Source organism: Neoarius graeffei, chromosome 5 (genome assembly GCF_027579695.1).
Source record: "Neoarius graeffei isolate fNeoGra1 chromosome 5, fNeoGra1.pri, whole genome shotgun sequence".
Lineage (NCBI taxonomy): Eukaryota > Metazoa > Chordata > Actinopteri > Siluriformes > Ariidae > Neoarius > Neoarius graeffei.
Window position 1 is genome coordinate 46,858,913 of NC_083573.1, and position 26,582 is coordinate 46,885,494.

The window sequence follows — 26,582 nt, forward strand, 5'->3', positions numbered from 1 at the left end:
CAATGACGGGCAGCGCAAGAGGACTCATAGCACGCATAAAAAAGGAAAATCCCGACGTGAAGTGGACTCACTGTGTGATACACAGGGAGGCATTGGCGTCCAAGAAAATGAGCCCTGAGTTACATGACGTTTTAAACGACACCATCAAAGTGGTTAACTTTATCAAGTTGAGGCCACTTAATGCACGCCTTTTTCGCCGCCTCTGTGAAAATATGGGAGCTGAACACACACAGCTGCTGCTCCACACAGAAGTGCGCTGGCTCTCTCGAGGAAGAATACTCAACCGGTTGTTGGAATTACGAGCCGAGGTAACCACCTTTATGACTGACCACAAATCCCCCCATGCCACCTTATTCCAAGACACAGACTGTCTGGTAAAGCTGTGCTATCTGGAAGATATATTCAGCAAACTGAACGAACTGAATATGTCTCTACAAGGCAAAGACACCAGCATTTTAAATCATAAGGTGGGCGGCTTCCTGAAGAAAGCAGAGCTGTGGAGAGGGGCCTGTGCGCAGGGAAATTTCACCTGCTTTCCTCAGGTGGATGATTTTCTCTCTGGTGAGGATGTGAACAGAGCTCCAGTCAAGTCCCTCATAGTGGGACATTTGTCCAACCTGATTCAAAATTTTCATTCCTACTTTTCTGACATAGAGGAGAAATCTGCACAGCTGGATTGGGTCAGAAACCCCTTTCTCTTGTCTGAAGCAAACAGAAGCAAGCTACCTGTTGCTGATCAGGAAAAACTCTTGGAGTGTCATCTGACCGTGGCCTCCAGATGAAGTTTGCCACATCCACACTCACACAGTTTTGGGTGTATGTGAAGCAGGAGCACCCTGACCTGGGACAGAAAGCTTTGGAGCAGCTACTACCCTTTGCCTCCACATACACTATATTGCCAAAAGTATTTGCTCACCTGCCTTGACTCACATATGACTCACACATTCCTAATCCATAGGGTTCAATATGATGTCGATCCACCCTTTGCAGCTAGAACAGCTTCAACTCTTCTGGGAAGGCTGTCCACAAGGTTTAGGAGTGTGTTTATGGGAATTTTTGACCATTCTTCCAGAAGCGCATTTGTGAGGTCAGACACTGATGTTGGACGAAAAGGCCTGGCTCTCAGTCTCCGCTCTAATTCATCCCAAAGGTGTTCTATCGGGTTGAGGTCAGGACTCTGTGCAGACCAGTCAAGTTCATCCAACCCAGACTGTCATCCATGTCTTTATGGACCTTGCTTTGTGCACTGGTGCACAGTCATGTTGGAAGAGGAAGGGGCCAGCTCCAAACTGTAAAAACAGTCTGCATGCCTAGGTGCTTGATTTTATACACCTGTGGCCATGGAAGTGATTGGAACACCTGATTCCGATAATTTGAATGGGTGAGCAAATACTTTTGGCAATACAGTATAGTGTATTTATGTGAGGCCTCCTTCTCTGCAATGACTGTGATAAAAACAAAGCAGAGAAACAGAATGTGCCTGCCTGCCTGGAGAAGAGCTTGATCACAGCAGTTGCCTCCCTGCCACCAAGGCTGACCAAGATCCTTAGTGAAGCACAAGCACAAGTCTCTCACCAAAACAATGCAATCATCAGTGCTGACAGTTTTTAAGTTTGACATGCCGGTCTTGTTTTGATCATTAAAGAACGTACAAGATTTCTTTTTTGTGAACATTTTCTGTGCACACATATAGTAATGATTTTTTTGCGTGTGTTTATTTATCAACAATCGAGTTCATAAATTCAGTTTTAAACACATATCTTTATTATAAACCTAAAAGAGGACACTTTAAGTTGATTTTGTGTGCACAAATCTGTATTTATAACTAAGTTAATTATTTCTTTTAAAAAAAATCTTAAGTTCTTTTTATACATTTTCAATTCCAAAGAGTTGAGGATCATACAATATTTTGCAGTTACAAAGTTTAATAAAACAGACAGTGTTGACACAGTGTTTTACGTCTTTTTTTTTCAACTAAAAATGCTTTAAATGCTTTAAAAATGCTGAAAAAGTTTTTTACAAGGGCTACGTCACTGAAAAAAGGTTGAGAACCACTGAATTAGATGGTGTGTCGAAACATTTCACTGGTAATATGCAAATTGGTACATTGCATCATCTGAGGGCATTTTGAGTAAAATAGGTACTTTCCTTTATTAAAGCAAAGCACTGTGCATGTTTGCAAGGTTGTCAAGAAATGCTTGAGGCTTTCAAGTCAGCATATTTAGAGAAAGCAGGTAGGAAAAAGAAGCCGCTGTTATGAGTCAGTGGAGCAGCTGTCACACAGATGTGAAGGAGGAGCTGAGGTTTTTGTGTAATCCCCCAGACAGGGTATATAAGGTATCGCAGGAAGATACTGCACATGATCGTTTTCACTGCTGCTTACAACATCTCCGGGCAAAGACGGTAAGAAAGTGTGCTTTCTGTTGTGATATTAGTGTAACTGGAAAACAAGAAAGGTGTTTACGTTGCTCGGCTTTGTTGTTTTCATTGTGTTCAGAGAGCTGAGATAAAGACTAGTTAGAAATTCTTCTACCACTGTACTGAATGAATAGACAATACTACTACTACAAATAATAATAATACTAATAATACTAATAATAATGAAGATGAAGAAATTGGAGGCAGTAGAAAACACTTCGCTCTGGTCAGCCTGTAGATTTACAGATGTTTATTGTTTTATAACCAGGAAACATTGTGGTAGCCTCGGAAAACTACAGTTAAATGTCAGTAACATGGAAAATAATGCCACAGACTGTTCAGACAAGTGCAGTCGAGAGCAGGGACACATGGGTAGAGGGTGAGCTCTGTAGGAGAGATGTAAACATCTTCACGTCGGGGTCCTTCATCACCCTGTCCTTCATCCCACTTATTACACAACTACCTACTAAAGAAATCAATACTTTGACAGGAAATATTGATTGAGAAATGATGTACGGTACTGTTTCCGCCAATGGCGTAGCCCATGGCAACAGTCTGTCATAAAGAAGTCACAGACTGCTGCATGCCATACAGTAATTAAGAAGAAGAAACCTTTATTTCTCACATGCACACTTCAAGCACAGTGAAATTCATCCTCTGTATTTAACCCATCTGAAGCAGTGAACACATGCACACACATACCCAGAGCGGTGGGCAGCCACACTACAGTGCCCAGGGAGCAGTCAGGGGTTAAGTACCTTGTTCAAGGGCACTTCAGCCCAAGGCCGCCCCATGTTAACCTAACTGCATGTCTTTGGACTGTGGGGGAAACCGGAGCACCCGGAGGAAACCCAGGCACACACGGGGAGAACATACAAACTCCACACAGAAAGGCCCTCGCTGGGCGTTGGGTTCAAACCCAGAACCTTCTTGCTGTGAGGTGACCGTGCTAACCACTACACCACCGTCAGAATCGAGTAGTCAAATGAGCCGTGTAATAAAATATTCTAAACTTTGTAAAACAGACTGCAATAGATGTCTGACATGGGCAACAATTAAAGCAACACATCACAGGGTGTTGGTTCTCTTCTAAATGTTACTATCCATCCATCTATTATCTGTAGCCGCTTATCCTGTTCTACAGGGTTGTGGGTAAGCTGGAGCCTATTCCAGCTGACTATGGGCGAGAGGCGGGGTACACCCTGGACAAGTCGCCAGGTCATCGAAGGGCTGACACAGGACGGCCCCATTTGGACAGTTGAAAGTCACACTTTCAACTGACTTCATGTTAAAACTGTTAATGTTATAGTCATGTTGTCTGTTGTTGTCCAGGTGAGGATGAGTTCCCTTTTGGGTCTGGTTCCTCTCGAGGTTTCTTCCTCATGTTGTCTGAGGGAGTTTTTTCTTGCCACCATTGCCACAGGTTTGCTCATTGGGGATAGATTAGGGATAAAATTGGCTCATGTCTTGGGTCATTCAGATTCTGTAAAGCTGCTTTGGGACAATGTTTATTGTTAAAAGCGCTATACAAACAAACTTGACTTGACACTTGGAAGATGCTCTGGACACTTACAGTCATGCTTTTATTGCTGAGGGCTACAGTTGACCTGCTAACTTTAGGACTGCAATTGTCATGAACAGTTTTGCACTCAAGTTTCCATCAGTGAAGAGTTTTAACATCAACAAAACTGACTTCATGTTAAAACTGTTAATGTTGTCTATTGTTGCCCAAATGAGGATGGGTTCCCTTTTGAGTCTGGTTCCTCTCGAGGTTTCTTCCTCATGTCATCTGAGGGAGTTTTTCCTTGCCACCTTTGCCACAGGCTTGCTCATTGGGGATAGATTAGGGATAAAATTAGCTCATGTTTTAAGTCATTCAAATTCTGTAAAGCTGTGACAATGTTTATTGTTAAAAGCACTATACAAATAAACTTGACTGACATAGAGACAAACAACCATTCACACCTATGGTCAATTTAGAGCTACCAATTAGCCTAACCTGCATGTCTCTGGGGGAAACCGGAGCACACCCACAGGGAGAACATGCAAACTCAACACAGAAAGGCCCTCACCGACCACTGGGCTCAAACCCAGAACCTTCTTGCTGTGAGTCAATAGTGCTAACCACTACACCATCATGCCACCCTTAAATGTTACTAAATATATTATATTCTTAATGGTGTTATTGCACATGATCTCATCTGTCAGATTTACTTACTTGTAGAGATCAATAATGCTGTAAAAATAATTACTAATTTGGAGGTATTAATGTTGGTGTGCTTCAAACATGTTCCTGTCTTTGCAAAAACATTTAAGCAACTTTCTTTACTCATAGCTTGAAAAAAAATCACGTGATAAAATCTTGTTAATGTGCCTTGAGGGGGGAAAATTATATGCTACAGGCAACACCTTCCTGATAGTGACTTCTGCTTGCTGTAAAGTTCCATCATGTGGTCAAAGGTAGATAAGAGTTCATCAAAGGTAAATGGGATCAGACATCAGAGCATTTAGAACACAGACAGGGTTGTCCATGTTAAAAAGGATGGGTTTATGGAATATATACTAAAGGAAGTCTGTCTGTCTGTCTGTCTGTCTGTCTGTCTGTGTGTTAACCTATGAAAATTGATACTCTATACTTTGCACATGGATTGGTGACACCCCAAATGGGCCCAAGACAACATTTTCAATTTTCCAAAACATGGGATTAGTGCTAATCCAACACACTGTTCATTTCACTCAGGCTACATACGGTACTCATGCTAACACACTGCGTACAGCCTCGGCGGGGAATCCCCTTCTAAATCTAACAATAATGAACAAAATAAAACAGGAAATACTATGTTGCGGGATCTAAGTATACAAGAAAGGAAACTGTTGAAACTGGTTCAGAAATAAAAATAAATAAAAAGCACTAGATAAGCAGGCTCAAAATCTTAATGTTACCCCCTGCACATCTGAACAGAACTTGACAAACAAAAACATTTTCCATGCCAAAGTGAGAAAGTAATATTCATCTCATCTCATTATCTCTAGCCACTTTATCCTTCTACAGGGTCGCAGGCAAGCTGGAGCCTATCCCAGCTGACTACGGGTGAAAGGCGGGGTACACCCTGGACAAGTCGCCAGGTCATCACAGGGCTGACACATAGACACAGACAACCATTCACACTCACATTCACACCTACGGTCAATTTAGAGTCACCAGTTAACCTAACCTGCATGTCTTTGGACTGTGGGGGAAACCGGAGCACCCGGAGGAAACCCACGTGGACACGGGGAGAACATGCAAACTCCACACAGAAAGGCCCTCGCTGGCCACGGGGCTCGAACCCGGACCTTCTTGCTGTGAGGCGACAGCGCTAACCACTACACCACCATGCCGCCCAGAAAGTAATATTTTCCATTAAATATATATCCCCAACAATGTCTGTCCAGTGTTTTACTGTGGGGGAGTCAGGATGCAGCCAATATCAGTTATTTACAAAAAGTTTCTCTAAGTCACTGTATAACACTAAATGATTCAACGATATAAACAAGCATGAACTTGGTTTATTAAAGGGAGACCATCATATGAATTGGGATTAATTTATGAATTAACTTTTTTTTTTCTTTTCAAGCACTAGTATTTCCTTCAGGAAATGCAAATCTAGTTATAATTCTCTTCTCTATTGTAGTGGTCAAAGATGTTTGCTAAAGCGACCAGGAAACTTGTGGATGAGATCGATCCCAACGGCAGTTTAATCCCTGTCTCCCGGCTGAATGAATCTGATAATTTGACTGTCTTCTCGCTCGTCATCAAGCGGAAACCCTGTTGGTTCTGGCAGCAACCTAAATACATTCCTACAGACTTTACCCTGAATGATTTGCTGATTGGAGAAAAGATAAATCCAGGTACGGCACTCATACAGTGTTTGAACATTCATTCTGAACGTTCAGAAATTCTGAGTTGAATTGAGTTGATTTATTTTCATCTTGGTTAACAGCACTATATTTTTCATTTTGAATAAAAAGAATCTCATCTCGTTATCTCTAGCCACTTTATCCTGTTCTACAGGGTCGCAGGCAAGCTGGAGCCTATCCCAGCTGACTACGGGCGAAAGGCGGGGTACACCCTGGACAAGTCACCAGGTCATCACAGGGCTGACACATAGACACAGACAACCATTCACACCTACGGTCAATTTAGAGTCACCAGTTAGCCTAACCTGCATGTCTTTGGACTGTGGGGGAAACCGGAGCACCCGGAGGAAACCCACGCGGACACGGGGAGAACATGCAAACTCCACACAGAAAGGCCCTCACCGGCCACGGGGCTCGAACCCGGACCTTCTTGCTGTGAGGCGACAGCACTAACCATTACACCACCGTGCCGCCAAATAAAAAGAATATTTTAGTTAATATGGTAAATAATTATTGTTGGTTATTAAGAAAATGAAAGTTTCTTATTTCCTACAACCTTGATTCCAAAAAAGTTGGGGTGCTGTGTAAAACGTAAATAAAAACAGAATGCAATGATTTGCAAATCCTTTTGACTTGTATTTAAGGCAATGCAAAGTCAAGATATTTAATGTTCAAACTGATACTTTATTTGTTTTTGGGTTTTTTTAATTGTAAATATGCACAGTTTTTGAATTTCATGCCTGCAACATGTACCAAAAATTGGGACAAGGGCAACAAAAGACAGGGAAAGTTGTGGAGTGCTCAGAAAACATTTGTTTAGAACATTCTACAGGTAAACAGGTTAACTGGTAATTGGAAAGGCTCAGTTGTTCACAAGCAAGGACGGGGCAAGGGTCATCACTTTTTGAAAAACTGCATAAACAAATAGTCCAACACTTTAAGAACAACATTTCTCAATGTACAATTGCAAGGAATTTATGGATTTCACCATCTAAGATCTATAACATCATCAAAATATTCAGAAAATCCAGAGAAATCTCTGCATATAAGGGACAAGGCCAAAAACCAAGAGTGAATGTTTGTGACCTTCGAGCCCTCAGGAGGCACTGCATTAAACACTTACATGACTGTATAAATGACATTACTACATGGGCTCAGGAACACTTTAGCAAACCATTGTCGGTAAACCAGGTTCATCGCTTTATCTGCCACACAAAGTGGAATCCATATATCAAAAACATCCAGAAACACCACCAAATTCTCTGGGCCTGATTTCATCTGAGCAAAGTGGAAAAGTATGCTGTGGTCTGATGTGTCTGCATTTCAATTTGTTTTTGGAAATCATAGATGTTGTGTCCTAAAGAGGAAAAGGACCATCCGTATTTTTACCAGCACAAGTTCAATGAATTTCGTCCATCACAGAATGCATTTCGTCATCACAAAATGCATTTCGTCATCACAAAATGCATTTCGTCCATCATGAAGTGCATTTTGTGATGACGAAATGCATTTTGTGATGGACGAAATGCATTTCGTCCAACGAAATGCATTTTGTGATGACGAAATGCATTCTGTGATGGACGAAATGCATTTCGTCCACGAAATGGGCCCGGTGACACTTGGGACCCCATAGGCTTTGTGGTAAGAGTGTGGGTGCTAAACTGGCCTGCCTGTCTCACATTAAAAATGTGTGGTGCATTATGAAGCATAAAATTTGACAACAGAGACTCTGAACTACTGAGCAAATGAAGTTGTATATAGGGTTGCCACCCGTCCCGTAAAATACAGAATCGTCCTTTATTTGGCAATTAAATCTTGTGTCCCATATTGAACCGATTTGTTCCGTATTTTCATAAATGTCCAATACACATGTCTGTCTCACACATATCAACACTAAATCTAACAATAATGAACAAAATAAAACAGGAAATACTACGTTGCGGGATCTACCCAGGACACAAACCCCTCCACTCTGTGTCACGCTCTGTGCGTCTGTGCCTGGCTGCCTGCGTCACTGCGTGTGGCGCTGTCACGGTTGCCTAGAGACAGACAACACACACCGGCGCTGCTCAAAAAACCCGGGCCTCTTAAAAATGTCTGCTGCACCCGGGACTCCACCACGTCCTCAAAAGCGTAAACCCTTACAAAAATACAGACGTGAGTGGGAAGAGGCACATCCTTGGCTGAGTGGAGACGACTACAGAGCAAACTGTAAAGTCTGTCGGCGAGTGTTTTCAGTGGCGGACGGTGGGCTGTCTGACATTAGACAGCTTTCATCAGGAGAGCAACACTGCAGATATGTAAGAACACAGAAGACACAAGCGTCAGTGTCACAGTTCTTTATACCCCAATCATCTCCTGAGAGTGATACGGTATGGGACATCTTCTTTGAGCCCATTCTGAAGAGGCTCAAATAAGATGCTGAGGATGAATGGAAGTCCAAAGGTGGGTGGCTCTCTTTCGAGTAGCTGACCTGCCTCACATGCTGTCTGTCATCGGCCACATCTTGAGCATCCCAGCATCCACTGGATATGTGGAAAGGGTATTTTCAAGAATGGCCAACAAATGGAGTGACTGCAGGAACAGGTGCTCCATGGAGCTCATAAGGAGTGAGCTCCTGATCACTCTAAACTTTGAGCAGTCCTGTTCAGAGTTTTACAACAGCGCTTTGAAAGACATAGAGTTACTCAGTGCAGCAAGGAGTAACAAGAAGTACACTTGGAAAAAGAAGTGAGGGATATCTGTTGACTGTTTAAATCTGGTCTACTCCACAGACAAGAGAAACACAACAGTTCCTGATGAACTCAGGACTGTTGAGGGAAGGAGTAATGTTTTGCACTTTCTTGTTTTCTGCATTCTTGAATAAGCAGACATACATGTTTGTTGTGTTTTTGTTGTTTTTTGTTCTCTTTTTTCCTCTCTAAGTAAAAATGTCCCCAAGGTTCACAAAGAGAGTCCCTACACCAAGAACAGTTATGCACTTACATTTACAGTGATATTAAGTTCTCAATATATTTAGATTATATTTTAAAAGTTCATTGTTGCCCACTTGTACATTATACATTTTTGCAGCATTGGCAATAAAGCATTTCAAGCTTTAAGTATGAGTAATTGCTTTCTTGATCACCCCTTTACTAAAAACACCTACAAAATAAAACGTACCACTGCTGCGGGCACCCCACCCCATGGGAGTCGTGCCCGTGGTGGTCATGGCCCCAAGGAGCCGTGGTGGGCGTCCCTTATTTTCATTTCTGAATGGTGGCAACCCTAGTTGTATACCAAGCAAGAATGGAAAAGAATTTCACATTCAATGCTTCAACAATTAGTTCCTCATTTCCCAAACACTTACTGAGTGTTGTTAAAATAAATAAATGGTGATATAACCCAGTGGTAAGCATGTCCCTGTCAGACTTTTTTGGAATGAGTTGCAGGCATCAAATTCAGAATGAGTGTATATTTACAAAAAACAATAAAGTTTATCAGTTTGAACATTAAATATCTTGTCTTTGTATTGTATTCAATTGAATATAGGTTGAAAAGGATTTTCAAATCACTGCATTCTGTTTTTATTTACGTTTTACATAGCATCTCAACTTTTTTGGAATCAGGGTTGTAATTTAACAAAAGGATTATTTAAGTTGATAATAGGTAAATTAATGTTGTGGGGCTTTTGTTAATAAAATATTTATTTATTTATTTATTTAAAAATATTGTTGGAAAATAAAATCATGAACCAAATATTGTGAATCAAATCGTGAATTGGGTGAATTGCTCCATGCCTGTTGATTGATAGTGTTCAGCTATAATCACTTATTTAAGTGATAATATGTAAAAGGAAGCAGATTGACATTTGCTAGTTAACTTGCGTTAACATAGGGTTGACTACACAGCTAACAACAAGCTTACAACATGTACGGTGATAAAAGTACGCACCAACAACATTCAGTGTCTGGCTAATCTGCTCCCACAAATGGGCTTTTCTCTCTTTGTTGTGATAATTTCTGTCTGACATATCATACAGCACGGGATAGACAGCTATGGATACAGCATACCAGACTCACTTTGAGCACGTTTCTCAGCTGCATCCTTATGCAGTGAAGTCTTCTGTAATGTGTTGGTTTGAGAAGAAGCAGGACACATTTGAGTGATATCAGCATGTTTATTAGGGAACATCCAAGTATGATAATCATAGTGCAAAGCATGTGTGGATATATGGAAGGGAACCATGACATCTAATGATTGTTCCACAACATTAAATGTAATCAAAAACAGTTAAAAGTACCATTTATTCATAAATGAATTTTTGTTGGCAAATCGCTGTGGTATAAGAGGAATAAAACACGTGATCACCTGTGTAGCAGGTTGAATGGAAATGTCTTATATAAAGACTCAAACTGTACGCTGTGATGCCTTTCTGTGTTCTCCACAGTTCTGACGGAGAATGACTTTTTAAAGTATAATAATACAGTGAAAAGCGACGCGGCTGGAGGAGTTGAAGCAGGTATCGGTCCTGGAGGCATGAATATCGAAGGAAAAAGTTTATTCAAACTGGCAACCTCATTTGGGTCCCTTAAGAAGCAAGAAGTTGATGTTCAGTCACTGCTACATGACTTTAAAGATAGGTGAGTGAATGAGGAGGGGTTCTACCATTGTAGAGTTTGCAGAGTATTACTTTCACCCATGATTCCCCCCTAAAAACGGACAATGGAAGTGAAACTGCTTGCTGGAAGTGGAAGTGAAACTGCTTGCTGGAAGATCTTTTGTCGCAAGCAGAGTCAAAAGTATGAAAGCCTGGAGTCTTTGATAAAATGCTGAACTTTTGGGTTGCAAAACTCTGGAATACATATTTCTCTGTGTCAAAGTTGTTTCTTGTAAAAATCAGCTTCATTTCACAATAAAATAAGAAGGGGTCATTCAGTTTGAAATCATCCACAGGCTCCCAGGTCACCCCTTCAGAATACTCCAAAATGATTTGCTGATTTACCTATGCTACATTATCATCTCATTATCTCTAGCCGCTTTATCCTGTTCTACAGGGTCGCAGGCAAGCTGGAGCCTATCCCAGCTGACTACGGGCGAAAGGCGGGGTACACCCTGGACAAGTCGCCAGGTCATCACAGGGCTGACACATAAACACAGACAACCATTCACACTCACATTCACACCTACGGTCAATTTAGAGTCACCAGTTAACCTAACCTGCATGTCTTTGGACTGTGGAGGAAACCGGAGCAAACCCACGCGGACACGGGGAGAACATGCAAACTCCGCACAGAAAGGCCCTCGCCAGCCACAGGGCTCGAACCCGGATCTTCTTGCTGTGAGGCAACAGCACTAACCACTACACCACCGTGCCGCCCACCTATGCTACACTTATGGAAAAATCCCAAATACCAGGCAGATTTCTCCAATAGTTTTTGTACTACAGCTTGCCAAATTTTATTATTGTTGTTGTTATTATTATTATTATTACGTAACAAGCTTCTGTGTTGGGGGTAATGAGGAACTAGGAGGCAGGCTTTAATAACAGGTGCGTTTTACTGTTCTCTTTACTTTCCGTTTTCAGGGATTATCGAACTTACGTGCACACACACACACACTCAAACACCAACACACACCACACTGGGTGGCTCAGTTCTGTCTCATGACTGGCTAACCCTGAAAGGCACACAGAGACACACACTCATGGGCAGCCAGTAATTAGACACAGGTGTAACTCATCACATGTTACCTGCTGGCTCAATCTGTCTCCTCGCTATTCACGGTCATCACAGGATTCCCCCGTGATGTGCTAATGCAAGACCCATCCACTGCTAACTGTTTTATTAATGTTTTAAACCCTGGGGGAAGCCCACAGTGTGTCAGGAATGTGAATCTGAATCCCCACCAGCTAGACCAGTTAGATGGGGAACTTGGCTACAAGAACAATTGACAGAGTACCCGCTGACTGGACCAGGCTCCGAATCACTTGCCGGTCCTCAGCCTGAGCCTTGAGCAGGGCCTGAAAGTGCTGTTCCTGATCCATAGACAGCTCGACAAGGACTTGTTGCTGGCTTTGGAGGTTGCTGCCAAGGGTCTGGAGAAGCTCTCTGGCTGGTTTTGACTCCATTGTTCCTCAGTCCTGGGTTTCGGCACCAGTGTAACAACCTTCTATGTTACGGTAATGAGGAACTGGGAGGCAGGCTTCAATAACACATGCATTTTATTGTTCTCTTTACTTTCCCTTTTCAGGTATTATGAAATTCATGCACACATGCACTTAAACACACACCATACTGGGTGGCTCAGCTCTGTCTCATGACTGGCTAACCCTGAAAGGCACACAGAGACACACACACTCATGGACAGCCAGTAATTAGACACAGGTGTAACTCGTCACGTTACCTGCTGGTTCAATCTGACTCCTTGCCATTCACAGCCGACGCTCAACCGCACCCCCACCGCCACATATTATTTATTTATTTAATTATTTTTTAAAAAATATTTCAAAATTCAGCCGATGCTGTTTTTGTCTGACCTTGTACATACAGTAATGGAGGCAGAGTGGAAGCCCAAAGTTAATTTTTGGTGTCTAGGGCTAACTTTGTCTCTAAAATTAGAAAATAGTCATATTAGGCGTATCGATTTCTGTTGTGCCACTGTGAGGCCCCAAAATCAATCAAAAACTCAATCATTAAAAAAGCGTCAAAAAATCAGGTTGATGCATTACCATATTCTCTTAAGTATGGAGCTCTATTATTTGAAGTACTACCATACTTTCAAAGCCTTGGGTCTTTGGAAACTGTATTTTGTGTGTATAATGTTGTGTACAGATTTCATTAAGGGATAGGGATAGGAAATGAGATTTCAAATAGGAAATGAGGTTGATTTGATAGATAGGCTGCATATTGGAACCAGTTTTACTGGTTACAGTCTGCAAATTGTTGGGTATAGACCTGCTTGCATTACCATAGTAGTATATGGTTTATGGACCAATTGCAAAATGTGGTGAGATAATATATTTTTTGGTTGCTGTTATTGTTTTGAATCAGTCAGTAACATTTCAGTATGGCAGTAAACTAGGGAGAAAATTGCCTGAAGTATCTGATCCTGCACCAGTGTGGGACTATTCTGTATGAAGCTGGACTATATTTTGTTAACGTTCAGTGTTATTTTCTTAAAAGTCATTTATTAAACTTTATACTAGCTTTCTTTAGTTTAAAACCAAACATGCAAGTTGTTGATCATGTTGTATTATGTCTCCTGTGTAGACAACTGGATTTTCGGCACTGCCTGTTGAAGCAGATACTGCAGCGGCGGCGTGAAGTGTTTGCGCTGGTAAAGGAGCGAATCATAACCACAGAGATCTGCGAAGTTGCTGAGGAAGTACAGGGGGGAGGCAGCTGCTCAGCCTTTTTTGGACTCACTGTTCCCAAGACGATTCAGGTCAGATCTACTGGGTAACACAATCTCATACTGTTTGAAATGATACAGTAAACCGTTAGTTAAGCATGAGATAGTTTCAGCTTTAGATGACCTCGGAACTGAGGTAGCATGGCAGCCTTTGTCTTGGCTTCCATAGTCAACTCTTTGCTGTTAGAACGTCTATGAAATATTCTTGGTTCATATTATACAATCAACTATCAGCTTAAGGAAAACATTAAATTAAAGTGGTAATTATTTTAGCTTAACAAGGATTATCTTAAGTACTCCCTGGGGGTTTTAAATTTACAATTTGTCATTTAAGTAGACATGCTTAGGCAGGCTTGTAAAACACATACAGTTGAAGGTACAATGATACAAAACATCTAGTACATTTGCATTAGAGAACACGAGAGACAAATGCTAGGTTGGGTTAGGTGGTAACAAAAAGACCATTTCAATCAGTAACAAAAGGACAATTTCAAACCGAAGTGCATTAATAATGCAAATTTAAAAAAAAAGTTATAAAATGATCGGGCGGCATGGTGATGTAGTGGTTAGCACTGTTGCCTCACAGCAAGAAGGTTCTGGGTTCGAGCCCAGTGGCCAGTGGGGGCCTTTCTGTATGGAGTTTGCATGTTCTCCCTGTCTCTGCATGGGTTTCCTCCGGGTGCTCCGGTTTCCCCCACAGTCTAAAGACATGCAGTTAGGTTAACTGGCTACTCTAAATTGCTTATAGGTGTGAATGTGTGTGTGTGAATGGTTGAGAGGAGAAAACCTCTAATCCAGAAGGCAGTGGGAAACCACTACTGTAATTCTTCCCTAGAAACTTTGACCAACTTGCCATCAGGAAGAACACTAAAGAAGAAGAAGATAAAATGATGAATGCAAAGCGAATGGACAGGAAGTAAAAGTTATTAGATCTGCCTGAAAAGGAAGGTCTTTAGCCATTTGTAGAAGGAATAGGGACATTGGGGCTTTTCAGGGTGATGGGAAAATCCCATTACAACACTGAGAAGTCAAAATGAGCTCTTGGTTAAACATATTGCAAGGGACATGACAGGTTGTTCTCCAGATTAATTTGAAACTTTGAGAGGAAGTTCCTGAGATGCTAAATAAGGGCATGGAAACTAATGCTTGCCAAAGTTACTCAAGACTAAAACTTTTTAAAGTTATCAAACCATGAGTGACTGGTACCCCTTTTCACCCCAACTGTTAGTTTGTTTTTATCAGCAAATGAATTTCCTTATAACTGTGGTTTTCAACCTGTATGGGACAGGGGATATAAACAACAAAGTTTCAAGATATTTAGCCTCAATCGTGACCCAGAAATGTAAAGGATTACAAATATATTAACCCACTTCTCCTAGTAGTCATTAGCAACTCATTATCGATGCACTAGGAAGAATTAGAAGTATCCCTAGGAACATCCCTGAGTAAGTTGTTAAAGGGCACATCTTGGGTAAATTCAGGAGCAAGATCAATGTAATTCTCTTATTTTATATTAAACTTTGGTCAAATATCTGTCACATTTTGCATTTTGTGCAATTTTTTTCCTTGCACAATACCAGAAAAATTCAGTTGAAATCAAGCCATTTGAGGCGAATTGGTCCGTCTCTGAAAAAACTTGGCGTTTGGATTTCCCGGCAAACACTGATTTTCGTGAAGTCACGTGTGGGACGCCTCCTTCTGAATCCTACGTCAGCGCTGGTTTGTTTATGAGAAAACGACCTGATGGTTTTCTGCAAATTTCTTCAACGTTATCACGTAATTATTAAAATGGTTAACAGATGTATCGTAGGAGGGTGTAGCAACACCAATCTTGATGGGATTAGTACTCATCGTTTTCCAAAAGACCGGACAATGAGAGAGAAATGGGAGCGCTTCGTGCGAGGCACCCGGAAAAACTGGCAACATGCAACAGACCACAGCATCGTATGCGGAGCTCACTTCATAGAGCCTGACGACTTTGAGAACTATTTGCAGTGGGAAATGGGCTTCAAGAAGCAACTTGGTCTGAAAAAACATGCAGTTCCATCTGTTAGAATGCCCAAAGCAACACCGTCTCCATTTGTGTCAGCGTCACCAAAGGAGCCAGCCGTGTTCGTCTCCCCTGACAGAAGGCGAAGTGCCGCATCCACTGAGGCCCTCGAAGCCGAGGACCAAGCAGAGCCGAGAAAAAGGCCAAGAAAATCAGCAATTCACAAGTTGACTGTTACCAGGGTAAGAAATAAGAGAGACTATACTCTAAATTAGGTGTTCCTGTGTTTGTGTGGTACACGGATAATGTTATTTATTGACACACACAAAAGTAAACAACACGAAAGCGCTGGGCGATAATACACTTACTTCACATGTATCAAGGGATGTGTGTGTCAGGGCTTGAGATCTTGGGACCTGTCAAACACATTAAATGTATATACAATCCTGCTTAGCCGATTCCATGTGTGTAGCTTATGAAATCTTTCTCCTACAGTAGCCAGTACTCTTCTAAATGAAGAAATATATAAATACATAATAGTAATTTTGAATTACTATTGAATACTTGAATCATCATCAAATCCAAGCAGATGAAGCCCCAATTCTGACATCTGATTATATTCTTCATCCAAAGGTGAAGCAACATTGCGCTCAGGTGACAATTCCATATTTCAATGCAAAATTGCTAGCTGTTAAACTTGGTCTACACAGACTGTGCACTGAATCCATGCAGGGTCTCTCAGCCTGCTGGCGGATCCGCACGTGACGTCACGAATCTGGCTTCAGACTCCCTTGGGATTTTTCCAGACGCGTTTTGTTATTTTATTTTTTTCTGCTGTAGACAGATGGCCTTGTGCAAAATTACCCTTCCAGATGAGTGTGTAAAGGGACATACTTTCATATAAAAAAAACACTAAATTGGTCCAAGATATGCCCTTTAACCTAATGCAATAAACAAATTTATGTAGTACTTTTATGTATGCTAAACCTAAAAACGGGTCGGAGCCAACCCTAACACTAGAGGAAGGTTAAATAGGGCGCGGTCACTGGGGAAGACACACAAACACATTAATTAACCTCAGATGCAGTGATTCTGCCACTTACCTTCCCTGACTCCGCCCTCCGGTCACAGACCGACACTTGGCCATGCCCTCGCTGCCACAGTGACATTTAGTGAATGTTGACACAGACAACCATGGTGGTTTTTGCAGAGAAATCTATAGCACACACAAGCATATAACCTGAACCAGTTTTTACTCATTTTGTTTGTGGTGAAACAGAAAGGCAGTGACGCACAGAATGTTATACTTTGCTTCCTCATCCATCACCACAAATATGTCTGCATACAACTACAGAGACCTCTTTCAGTCTATTTTTCAGATCAATATTTTCCATGGTTTATATTTAATCAAAGTTACAGAGCCAGCTCTACATGTAAAGAAATTGCGTGTTCTGAGGTTGAGTGTTTTTTTTATTTATCTATTATTTGGTTTTACATATTGCCATTTGCTGGAGAAATAGTTTCACAGTTGTTGAAATAATTGTGTTATGTTTTACAGTATAAATATCTGCTGAAGATAAATATCGACTTCTCTCAGAATTTCACCCCGTTTTCATTTTGCCCCTATCCAGGATCAGATTATATTGTAGTTAACTGGTTAAAAAAATCAAAATAAAAAAAAAAATTCACAAAGAAGGTGTTAGTGTGGCCTCTATCGTACAGTCGGATTGTTAAAAGACCTTGTATGTGTGCATGGAGCAGATCCATGCTCTGTTTTGGATTTCTAATGAAAGAATATAAATGTGTCACTGTAGTTAAAAGCAAAATACAATCCTGATTGACTGATTGATTGATTGATTGATTTTGATTGATTTTATTTAGTAAAATAATGCACAAAATACATAAATATAGTGTACATTAAGATACACGGATAACACAAGAAAGTGAATAACACTTATTTCCATTGTGATCCGGCATCCTAATTCCAATAAAGTTGGGATGCTGTGGAAAACATAAATAAAAACAGAATGTGATGATCTACAAATCGTGGAAACCCTATATTTCTTTGAAAATAGTACAACAGCAGCATATCAGATGTTGAAACTGAGAAATTTTATTGTTTTTTTTTTTGAAAAATATGTGCTCATTTTGAATTTAGTGCCAGCAACACATTTCCAAAAATTTGACCAATTCAGTTCACATCACATCACACACACATCACATTATCTCTAGCCGCTTTATCCTTCTACAGGGTCGCAGGCAAGCTGGAGCCTATCCCAGCTGACTACGGGCGAAAGGCGGGGTACACCCTGGACAAGTCGCCAGGTCATCACAGGGCTGACACATAGACACAGACAACCATTCACACTCACATTCACACCTACGGTCAATTTAGAGTCACCAGTTAACCTAACCTGCATGTCTTTGGACTGTGGGGGAAACCGGAGCACCCGGAGGAAACCCACGCGGACACGGGGAGAACATGCAAACTCCGCACAGAAAGGCCCTCGCCGGCCCCGGGGCTCGAACCCAGGACCTTCTTGCTGTGAGGCGACAGCGCTAACCACTACACCACCGTGCCGCCCAATTCAGTTCAGTCTACAGTAATTGATTAGCTGACATGACAGGCCTATGTTGAGGCTTGTTGTTCTAGGCTACTGAGCTCTTGCCTCCACAATCCAGCCGCTGTCTTATTCCCATGTGCCTCAACCATGACAAACATTCAGTGTTCCCCTGGATAGCACAGTATGGAAATGACTGTTCTGTCAACTAATCAATTATCTCAGGTTGTTTTCCTCAACCACGCCCCCCGTTTGCTAGAGAGCTGTGATTGGACAGTGATTTTCATTTCCTGGTGGCATGATTCCAGAGTGTACTTTTCGTGAGGGGAAAAACCCCGAGCCATCCATCCATCCATTATCTGTAGCCGCTTATCCTGTTCTACAGAATAAGCGGTATGATAACTAGTTCCCTAAAAAGTAAAAGGATGTCAATGGGGAAAATGCATTGTGTGGGAGAAACATTTAGTACAGTTTAAATTGTGCAATTATTCAACAAATGCAAGAGCTGTACTTCCCCAATCATTCATTAACCTCATCTCTGTAAAAACAAAAGCCATGTACAAAGATTGTTCTATCTCCATCCATTATCCATAACTGCTTATCCTGTACAGGGTTGCAGGCAAGCTGGAGCCTATCCCAGCTGACTGTGGGCAAGAGGCAGGGTACACCCTGGACAAGTCACCAGGTTATTGCAGGACTGACACATAGACAAACAACCATTCACATTCAATTTAGAGCCACCAATTAGCCTAACCTGCATGTCTTTGGACTATGGGGGAAACTCACACAGACAGAACATGCAAACTCCATACAGAAAGGCCCTCGCCGGCCACTGGACTCGAACCCAGGACCTTCTTGCTGTGAGGCAACAGTGCTAACCACTACACCACTGTACCACCAAAAACCGAGCCGCTTTTCGAAAAAGAAAATGAGCCAAAGACGCCTAATGCATTTTGGTGTGATATGGCACGATTTCATCATTAAATTGTGTGTAATGTAATCCCTTAGCGTTGTTGAATCTCAAATTTTAACCTTGACTCGTATTTTTAAATGTGTCCTGTCAGATGAAGATATTTAAATGAAGTGCATTTGTCACAATGTACTTAGCTCATACTTCATGACAGATAGTAGATATTAAAAGGCTGCTGTCTTTAGCAACAATCACTTGAAGTAAGCGATTTTCTGTTGTAGTTTATCTCGCTCACATTTGTTTCGAGAAATTTTGGCCCACTCTTCTTGACACTCTTTATGCACAGCTCTCTTAAGATCCTGTTACAGTATCTCAATGGGATTGAGATCTAGACTTTGACTTGGCCAGTCCATCACCTTGATAAATAAAATAAATAAAAACAGAATTGAAAGAGGGTATACTTTATTTATCCCAGGACTGTATGTTACTGGCTTACATCAATACTTGCTAAAATTTTTAATATTTATAATATCTCATCTCATCTCATTATCTCTAGCCGCTTTATCCTGTTCTACAGGGTCGCAGGCAAGCTGGAGCCTATCCCAGCTGACTACGGGCGAAAGGCGGGGTACACCCTGGACAAGTCGCCAGGTCATCACAGGGCTGACACTTAGACACAGACAACCATTCACACTCACATTCACACATATGGTCAATTTAGAGTCACCAGTTAACCTAACCTGCATGTCTTTGGACTGTGGGGGAAACCGGAGCACCCAGAGGAAACCCACGCGGACACGGGGAGAACATGCAAACTCCACACAGAAAGGCCCTCGCCGGCCACGGGGCTCGAACCCGGACCTTCTTGCTGTGAGGCGACAGCGCTAGCCACTACACCACCGTGCCGCCCTATTTATAATATATTAAACTTTAAATAATAAATAATATTTTATTGTTAATTTTTATTTTGCATTTCAACTTTATTGTACCATTATTTAAACTTGCCTGATTTGTTTTTCTTATTTGTAATTTGTTATATATTGAAGCAGATTAATAAATGTTAGATTCATTGATTAAATAATAAAAAAAATCAGTTGGTTCCATCATGAAGACCACATTTATTCCAACTAAACTGAAAGTCTTAAAACAAATAGTGTGTTGGATTAGTATTAAAGCATTCATAGGTATGGGAAGCCATGGCCTTATGGTTAGGGAAGCAGCTTTGAGACCAAAAGGTTGCTGGTTTGATTTGCTGGACCAGCAGGAATGGCTGAAGTGTCCTTGAGTAAGGCACCCAACCCCCAACCGCTCCCAAGGATGCTCTGTGTATGTTGTATGTCGCTCTGGATAAGAGCCTATGCTGTAAATATTTTGTCAGGAGATACAATAAGGAGTATGGAGAGGCACTATGACACTAATCCAGAGGTCACAGAGAGAATCAATTTTAAAGTGATTTCTGTTTGTAAAATTATATGAAATAGAGTAATCTTGTCAATAACCTCAGGAATATCTAAATGGCATGACTCATTTAAAAGCTCTTAATCTCTCATAATCTTTTCTCACTGCTCTACAGGTTTCGGTAAAGAACGGCGGCCTGAATTTAGACCATAATGTTTTTCTAGAAATTCCAGCGAGAACGGTCCTGGCTTACAGTCTAATGGAGCTCACCGTGAAGAGAAAGGGTCAATTTGGTAATCTCACTTTGGTCTTGTTTTTAATTTGAGAATGTATGCAGAACTGCACATTTCGAATGAATGCTGCTTTAATTATTATCCAATAGATTTGATCATGACCACCAAAGCTGTTTATTACGATCATGGAAATGATCAGATTCCAATCTGATTGCTCTCACCGGTGGAGTAAAATAAAATTGTGAATTATGTTTAAGAATGCTTTATAGTCATCTCATGGCCTTAGATAATCAATTTCTTTAACCAGCAGAGCTCTGTACTAGTGCTGCTTAGCCAGGAAATGGAAGTTAGTCACCAGTAATTTGTCTGACCACTGCAGTCTTGTGTCCTCAGAGCTGTGCCTGTTGCCAGACACCTCCGGATGCTTTGAGGTGGATGGCCTGAAAAAAACAGACGCAAACTTGGTCTGCAGTACTCCATTAGAATCACCAGTCCAAAAGCTACAGGAAGGTAAGCGCTGAAGTGGATTATAGGCCATGACCTGAAAAAAACATTTACATTTAAATTCCATTTACGTTTATAGCATTCAGCCAACGCCCTAGTTAGATAGCAGATTTCTCATTGCGGAGATTCCCCAGGAACTGTATTAAATCTGTATTAAAGATCAGCAACATGTGAGATATAGTTTATTTGCAGTACTATGCCAGCTGTTGGAGGAAGTCTCTAGCTCACACTGGGTTTATGTCTGCAGACTGGTCCAAGGAGATGACACTAGTCAGATAACACCAGGGCGATCATATATCCTGCTTCAAAATAACACTGGAATAAAATCAGATTCCTGACAAAGTGCTTTGTAGGTCAGGGTCTAAGAATACTATCAAGCTGAAACCCAGTTAGAGAAGGGCTGGTACAGCAAGAAAAACACAAACCAAGGGATTTTTAAAATAATTATTACATTTGTGCTCATATAAGCTCATTTGTCCTCTGCACTGCTGCAGTTTATTCTACATGTTTTTGATTGATGCATTCTTAGTTGCCAAATATTCATATCATAATCATAGTGGTCAGAAATCATATTTTCATTCTACGAACAAAAAGCATGTGCATTGTGTATGTAATGAGCACAAATGAGAGTATGTTGCTTTTTTTTTTATCATGCCAGAAAAAGTACTTTATCCAAGTGTGGTCATCCTGCACAAATCACTCTTAGACTGGCCATAGTTGATCATAGTTAATAACTTCCATGATAACCATTAATAGTAATCAATCAATCAATCAATCAATCAACAACTTTATTAAAGCGCCAAACTTATAGCTGGCCACAAGTAGCCTACTAATTGGGGACACTAGCTATAAATAAATAAATATGAATAAAATCTGAAATATACACTTCTATCTATAATCTTAAATATAAATGATAAATCTTAAATGTGTACTATAAAACTTAGAAAATAAGTCCTAACTTTGACATGCAGAGCATGAGGCACAGCTGCCTTGTACTACAGATGTAAGATCCTTCTTTCTTATGCGTGACTTAAAAGTAGACAGCCTTTCGATTTCATTAAATCAGTGAAATTTAGTTCCCTCTGAAATTTGGTCATTGTGATATATGATTATTTCTGTAATATCTTTTTTTAAAAACCAGGCCATTGTGTTCGGGTCTGTGGGACCTGTTTTTCTTTAACTATATCTGCTGCTCGTATCTTGCTTGTAATTGGGGTGAAGTAAACATCTGTTAAGTATTTAATGTAAAATTGTTTGATTGTGTTGAATTTAAAACACCAAAATACAGCGGGTCCACCAGACCCACAAACACTGGCTGAGTAACAAAAATATGAACACCACACAAGGGTTAATTTGAGGGGATTCCCGAGCAAATAATGTGCATGAAATTGCTCACTTTGCGCAGTCAAGCAGAAGAGGAAGTGTGTGTGCGCACGCGGAGTTTCACTTTGACCGTGCACTGACAGTTGCATCATTCCGTCACTAAACGAACAGCTGATCGCACCGAGGTGCTCGCTGACTGCCGATATTTATTAGTTTGGTCCTGTGTTTCCTTTCCTTCACAACATAACATCTTTTCTTCTCGCTTTCCGTTACTGTAGTCGCTCTTTCACGTTTCATTCGCACACTCACATCCTCCATTTTTCTCTCCTGTTTTAAATTTGTATCCCACAATGTCTTGTGCAAACGGGGAAAGCCCTCCATGTCATGCATGACGTAGTATCTTGAATGAGGTCACGGTGAAGCAAGAAAAAAAATGGCAGAGAATTTAGGGTCACATGGCTCTAAATTCATTAATTGTTCTTTTAGGGAAAAAAAGGTAATAAAATTGGAAGTCTGTGATTTGAATTCAGCAGCTTTCGGTCCACTAAAAAATAATAATTGGGTGTCGGGGAAAATTCTTTTTATGACCTAAACCTGAAAAATCTGAAAGGCAGTCTACCTTTAAAGTGCTGATGACACGTTTTTGACATCTTTGGCGATGTTTTATAACATAAAAAGTAATTCCCGATGATCCATATATGAATTCACGAAGGCGCCTATTTTACAAGTTATGATAAAAAACGCGGCTATCTGGGCAAATTTGACGGGGGTGCAGCACCCAGGAGACGAAAGAGGAGGAGGAGCTGTATGACGTCAGCGAAAGAACCTTCCTCCTAACTTACCAGTTTATTGTTGATGCGACAGGTGTTCAGTTTATCATTATTATTATTATTATACATTATATATATATATATATATATATATATATATATATATATATATATTATGCCTTCGCGTTGTGTTGCCGGCTTTTGCTCCAAAACCCACAAGGATGGGGTAAGTTTATTCAAGTTTCCCAGAGATCCCGAGCTGCATGCAAAGTGGGTGAAGCAAGTCAGGCGCACTCGTGACAAGTGGGAGCCCTCACCAACATCCGTCCTGTGCTCTGAACACTTCGATTTGGATTGTTTTGACACCCTTCCCAGCTTAAAAGAATCTCTTGGGTGTTCAGTTCAGCACAAACGTGTGTTACTACCATCAGCAGTGCCTACACAGTGTTGCCAGTTTGAGATTTTTCCCACCCAGTTGAGCGGTTTCAAGTGCATTTTGGTGGGTTTTGAACATATTTTGGGCTGGAAAACGTCAGCAGTATCTGTTGCCAGATACTGCTGAAGTTTTCCAACCCAAAATATGTTCAAAACCCACCAAAATGCACTTGAAACCGCTCAACTGAGTGGGAAACCTCCCAATCTGGCAACACTGCCAGTATTCCGGAGGGGGTCTACTAGTAGTAGGGCTGGGTATCACCAGATACCTCACGATACGATACTATGGCGATATTTTGCCCACGATAACAATAATATCACGGTACAGCGATTCTGCGATAATCGATATATTGCAAGAAATTTCAACCACATCACGATATCTGTGTCACTGAAGAAAATCAGAATTTATTGACCACTGTAAAATTACATTTCACATACATAACTACACACTCTTGCCAGACATATATTTGTCTCTATTCCACTGCTGGCAAAACCAAGAGTTGCTTCACTACAACATACAGAAAATTCCCATTTCTGTGCTAGTATTCTCAACTTTTCTGTAAGCATGGACACATCAGTGCTGCTTAACAAGCAGAATCAAATTGTTTTATGAAAACTTAAAACTTGCACTGCAGACTGCACATACATTTCAGTGCTAACACTCATATCAATTTGTTCTTTGTAAACTTGAGAACATATACCTGAGAACATTTAACTTGTGCTTATTTTGCAGGAACAACACACTGTCTGAAACACATTGAAAAGTGCAGTGGGCATCTTAGTCTCCCTGAGCAGGATTATGAAACAAAGTGCAGTGTGGGTCAGCGTCCACACACTGAAACTGAACTGAAACCTCAGTGAATCATGTTTCTTCTGAACTTTGAGTAAATACTCAAAATAAAATGCAGTGTCTCACACACACTAAAACTGAAAATGCAAGATAAAGTGCAGCTTCTTGCCTTTGGCCTTAAATGACAAAATTAAGTTCACAGTTACAGTAAGTCACACATCACTGAAGTAGACGGGAGGACTTTGGCGCTGTCCAGTGTAGTTTGCTTCGGGTCGGGTTTCGGCGGCTCCGGCTGAGCTAATATGTCGGGGTGGTGTCGTGCTAAGTAAGTTCGCAAGTTTGTTGTGTTACCTGAATATCTAATTGGAGCGAAACAGGTTTTGCAGAGTGCATACTCTTTGTCCGGCTCACTGTTTTTTTCTCCTTTCCTTTGGAATCCAAAGTGCCTCCAAACATCTGCCTTAAAGTTCGGCGGCGTCTCTAGGTTTATGTTAACAGCCATGCTTGCTTGTTTTTTTTTCCTCACTGCAACCGCCGGGGAAAAAAGAGAAGATGAAGAGTGCCTTGCAGTGAGGGAGCGGCACAGCGACACCTCGCGGAGCGGAGGTGCGGAAGTCGTACTGGATTTACAACTCGTCTGAAACATGATTTGTTATTTGAAAAAATATCGATATTCAAATTTTGAGTATCGATATTGAATCGGAAGACAAAGTATCGCGATATATCGCCGTATCGATATTTTTGCACACCCCTAACTAGTAGCTATGCCGGATCCAAAGACAGTCCTCCTGTCAGAACATGTGTTGTGAAATGACATAAGATAAATGTACGTAGAGCTATAGATTCTACATGATAATCATAAAGTCGGCGTGATATCAGTCATGTATTTGCTTGTGAAAGCTTGCGGCTTTCATGTAACTGCCGCCTAGCAACGAGAGGCAAAGGGTAAAGAGGGTAGGCTATCATAGATTATATTCGGAAGAGATCAACACAATTCTAGACTCCCAGAAGAGGAAGAGCTAGCACTAGAGAGTTCACCGGCGTTTTCATGCGCCATTTCCATTGAGTAGAACCAGAGTAGAACCATAGGATGTCTATGAGTAGAACAGGCAGTGAACCGCAGCGTGTTCTCCCGCTGACGTCACAACATGGCCGCGAGCCACGGACCCAGTTTTCTTGCGCTGTGCAATTAAAAGTTGGATATTTGCGTAACAACAGCTTCTTTTCACGTAATTATAACAGAAATCTAACGTTTGCCATGTTGTATAGTTTATTTAAGAAATTGCATAGAGTCATGTTCGTGTCATCAGCCCTTTAAATGAAGATACAGAATTTGCTTTTCGATCATTACTATCTAGTTTTGACCACAAATATGGGCCAAAGTATCAAAGTGAATGTTTCCCATAGTGCACAGTGTTGAATCTGTCGATGAAAAAGTCTGAATTTCTGAGATTGTAGGTACATGATGATCTTCCAAACAGGTCTGTTATATTAGCAAGCAGGAAGATCACCATGTACCTACAATCTCAGAAATTCAGATTTTTTTCATCAGCAACATTATTATATTATATTATATTATTATATTAACATTATTATTATAGCAGCATCAGTTCCATTACTTTGTACCAAAATAAAGCAAGTTTGATATGTATGATATTTAACAGTGGTGAAACAAGCACTGTTGTTACAACATTTTAGATTCTTCCTGCAGTAAATAGCCAATCCTCATTCCAAAATTCCTCACACAGTAAATTCTCTCTCTCTCTCTCTCTCTCTCTCTCTCAGAGATGGATGGCCTGCAGGTTCATTTCAAGGTGCTTTCAGGACTCCCAGCCAGCACACGCTCATATCTCTTCCAGCAAATCACTTCCCTCCTAAGGGACAAGGCAGCCATCAGTACCCTGAATCTTGCAGTGAGTGAGAATAAAACATTTAAAATAGTTCACATAGAATGATGG

At 41.0% G+C, this 26,582-nt stretch overlaps 1 protein-coding gene across 1 annotated transcript in view; it reads left to right on the forward strand.

Moving 5' to 3' along the window:
* Positions 1–2,349: 2,349 nt before the first annotated feature.
* Positions 2,350–26,582, forward strand: part of gsdmeb (gasdermin Eb) — a 30,838-nt gene continuing 6,605 nt past the window's right edge. Inside the window, exons 1-7 of the mRNA XM_060921829.1 lie at positions 2,350–2,403; positions 6,093–6,309; positions 10,748–10,940; positions 13,569–13,743; positions 20,745–20,862; positions 21,196–21,312; positions 26,410–26,537. Coding sequence (XP_060777812.1) covers positions 6,102–6,309; positions 10,748–10,940; positions 13,569–13,743; positions 20,745–20,862; positions 21,196–21,312; positions 26,410–26,537 — 939 coding nt within the window. The 5' untranslated portion in view covers positions 2,350–2,403; positions 6,093–6,101. The remainder of the gene's footprint in view (positions 2,404–6,092; positions 6,310–10,747; positions 10,941–13,568; positions 13,744–20,744; positions 20,863–21,195; positions 21,313–26,409; positions 26,538–26,582) is intronic.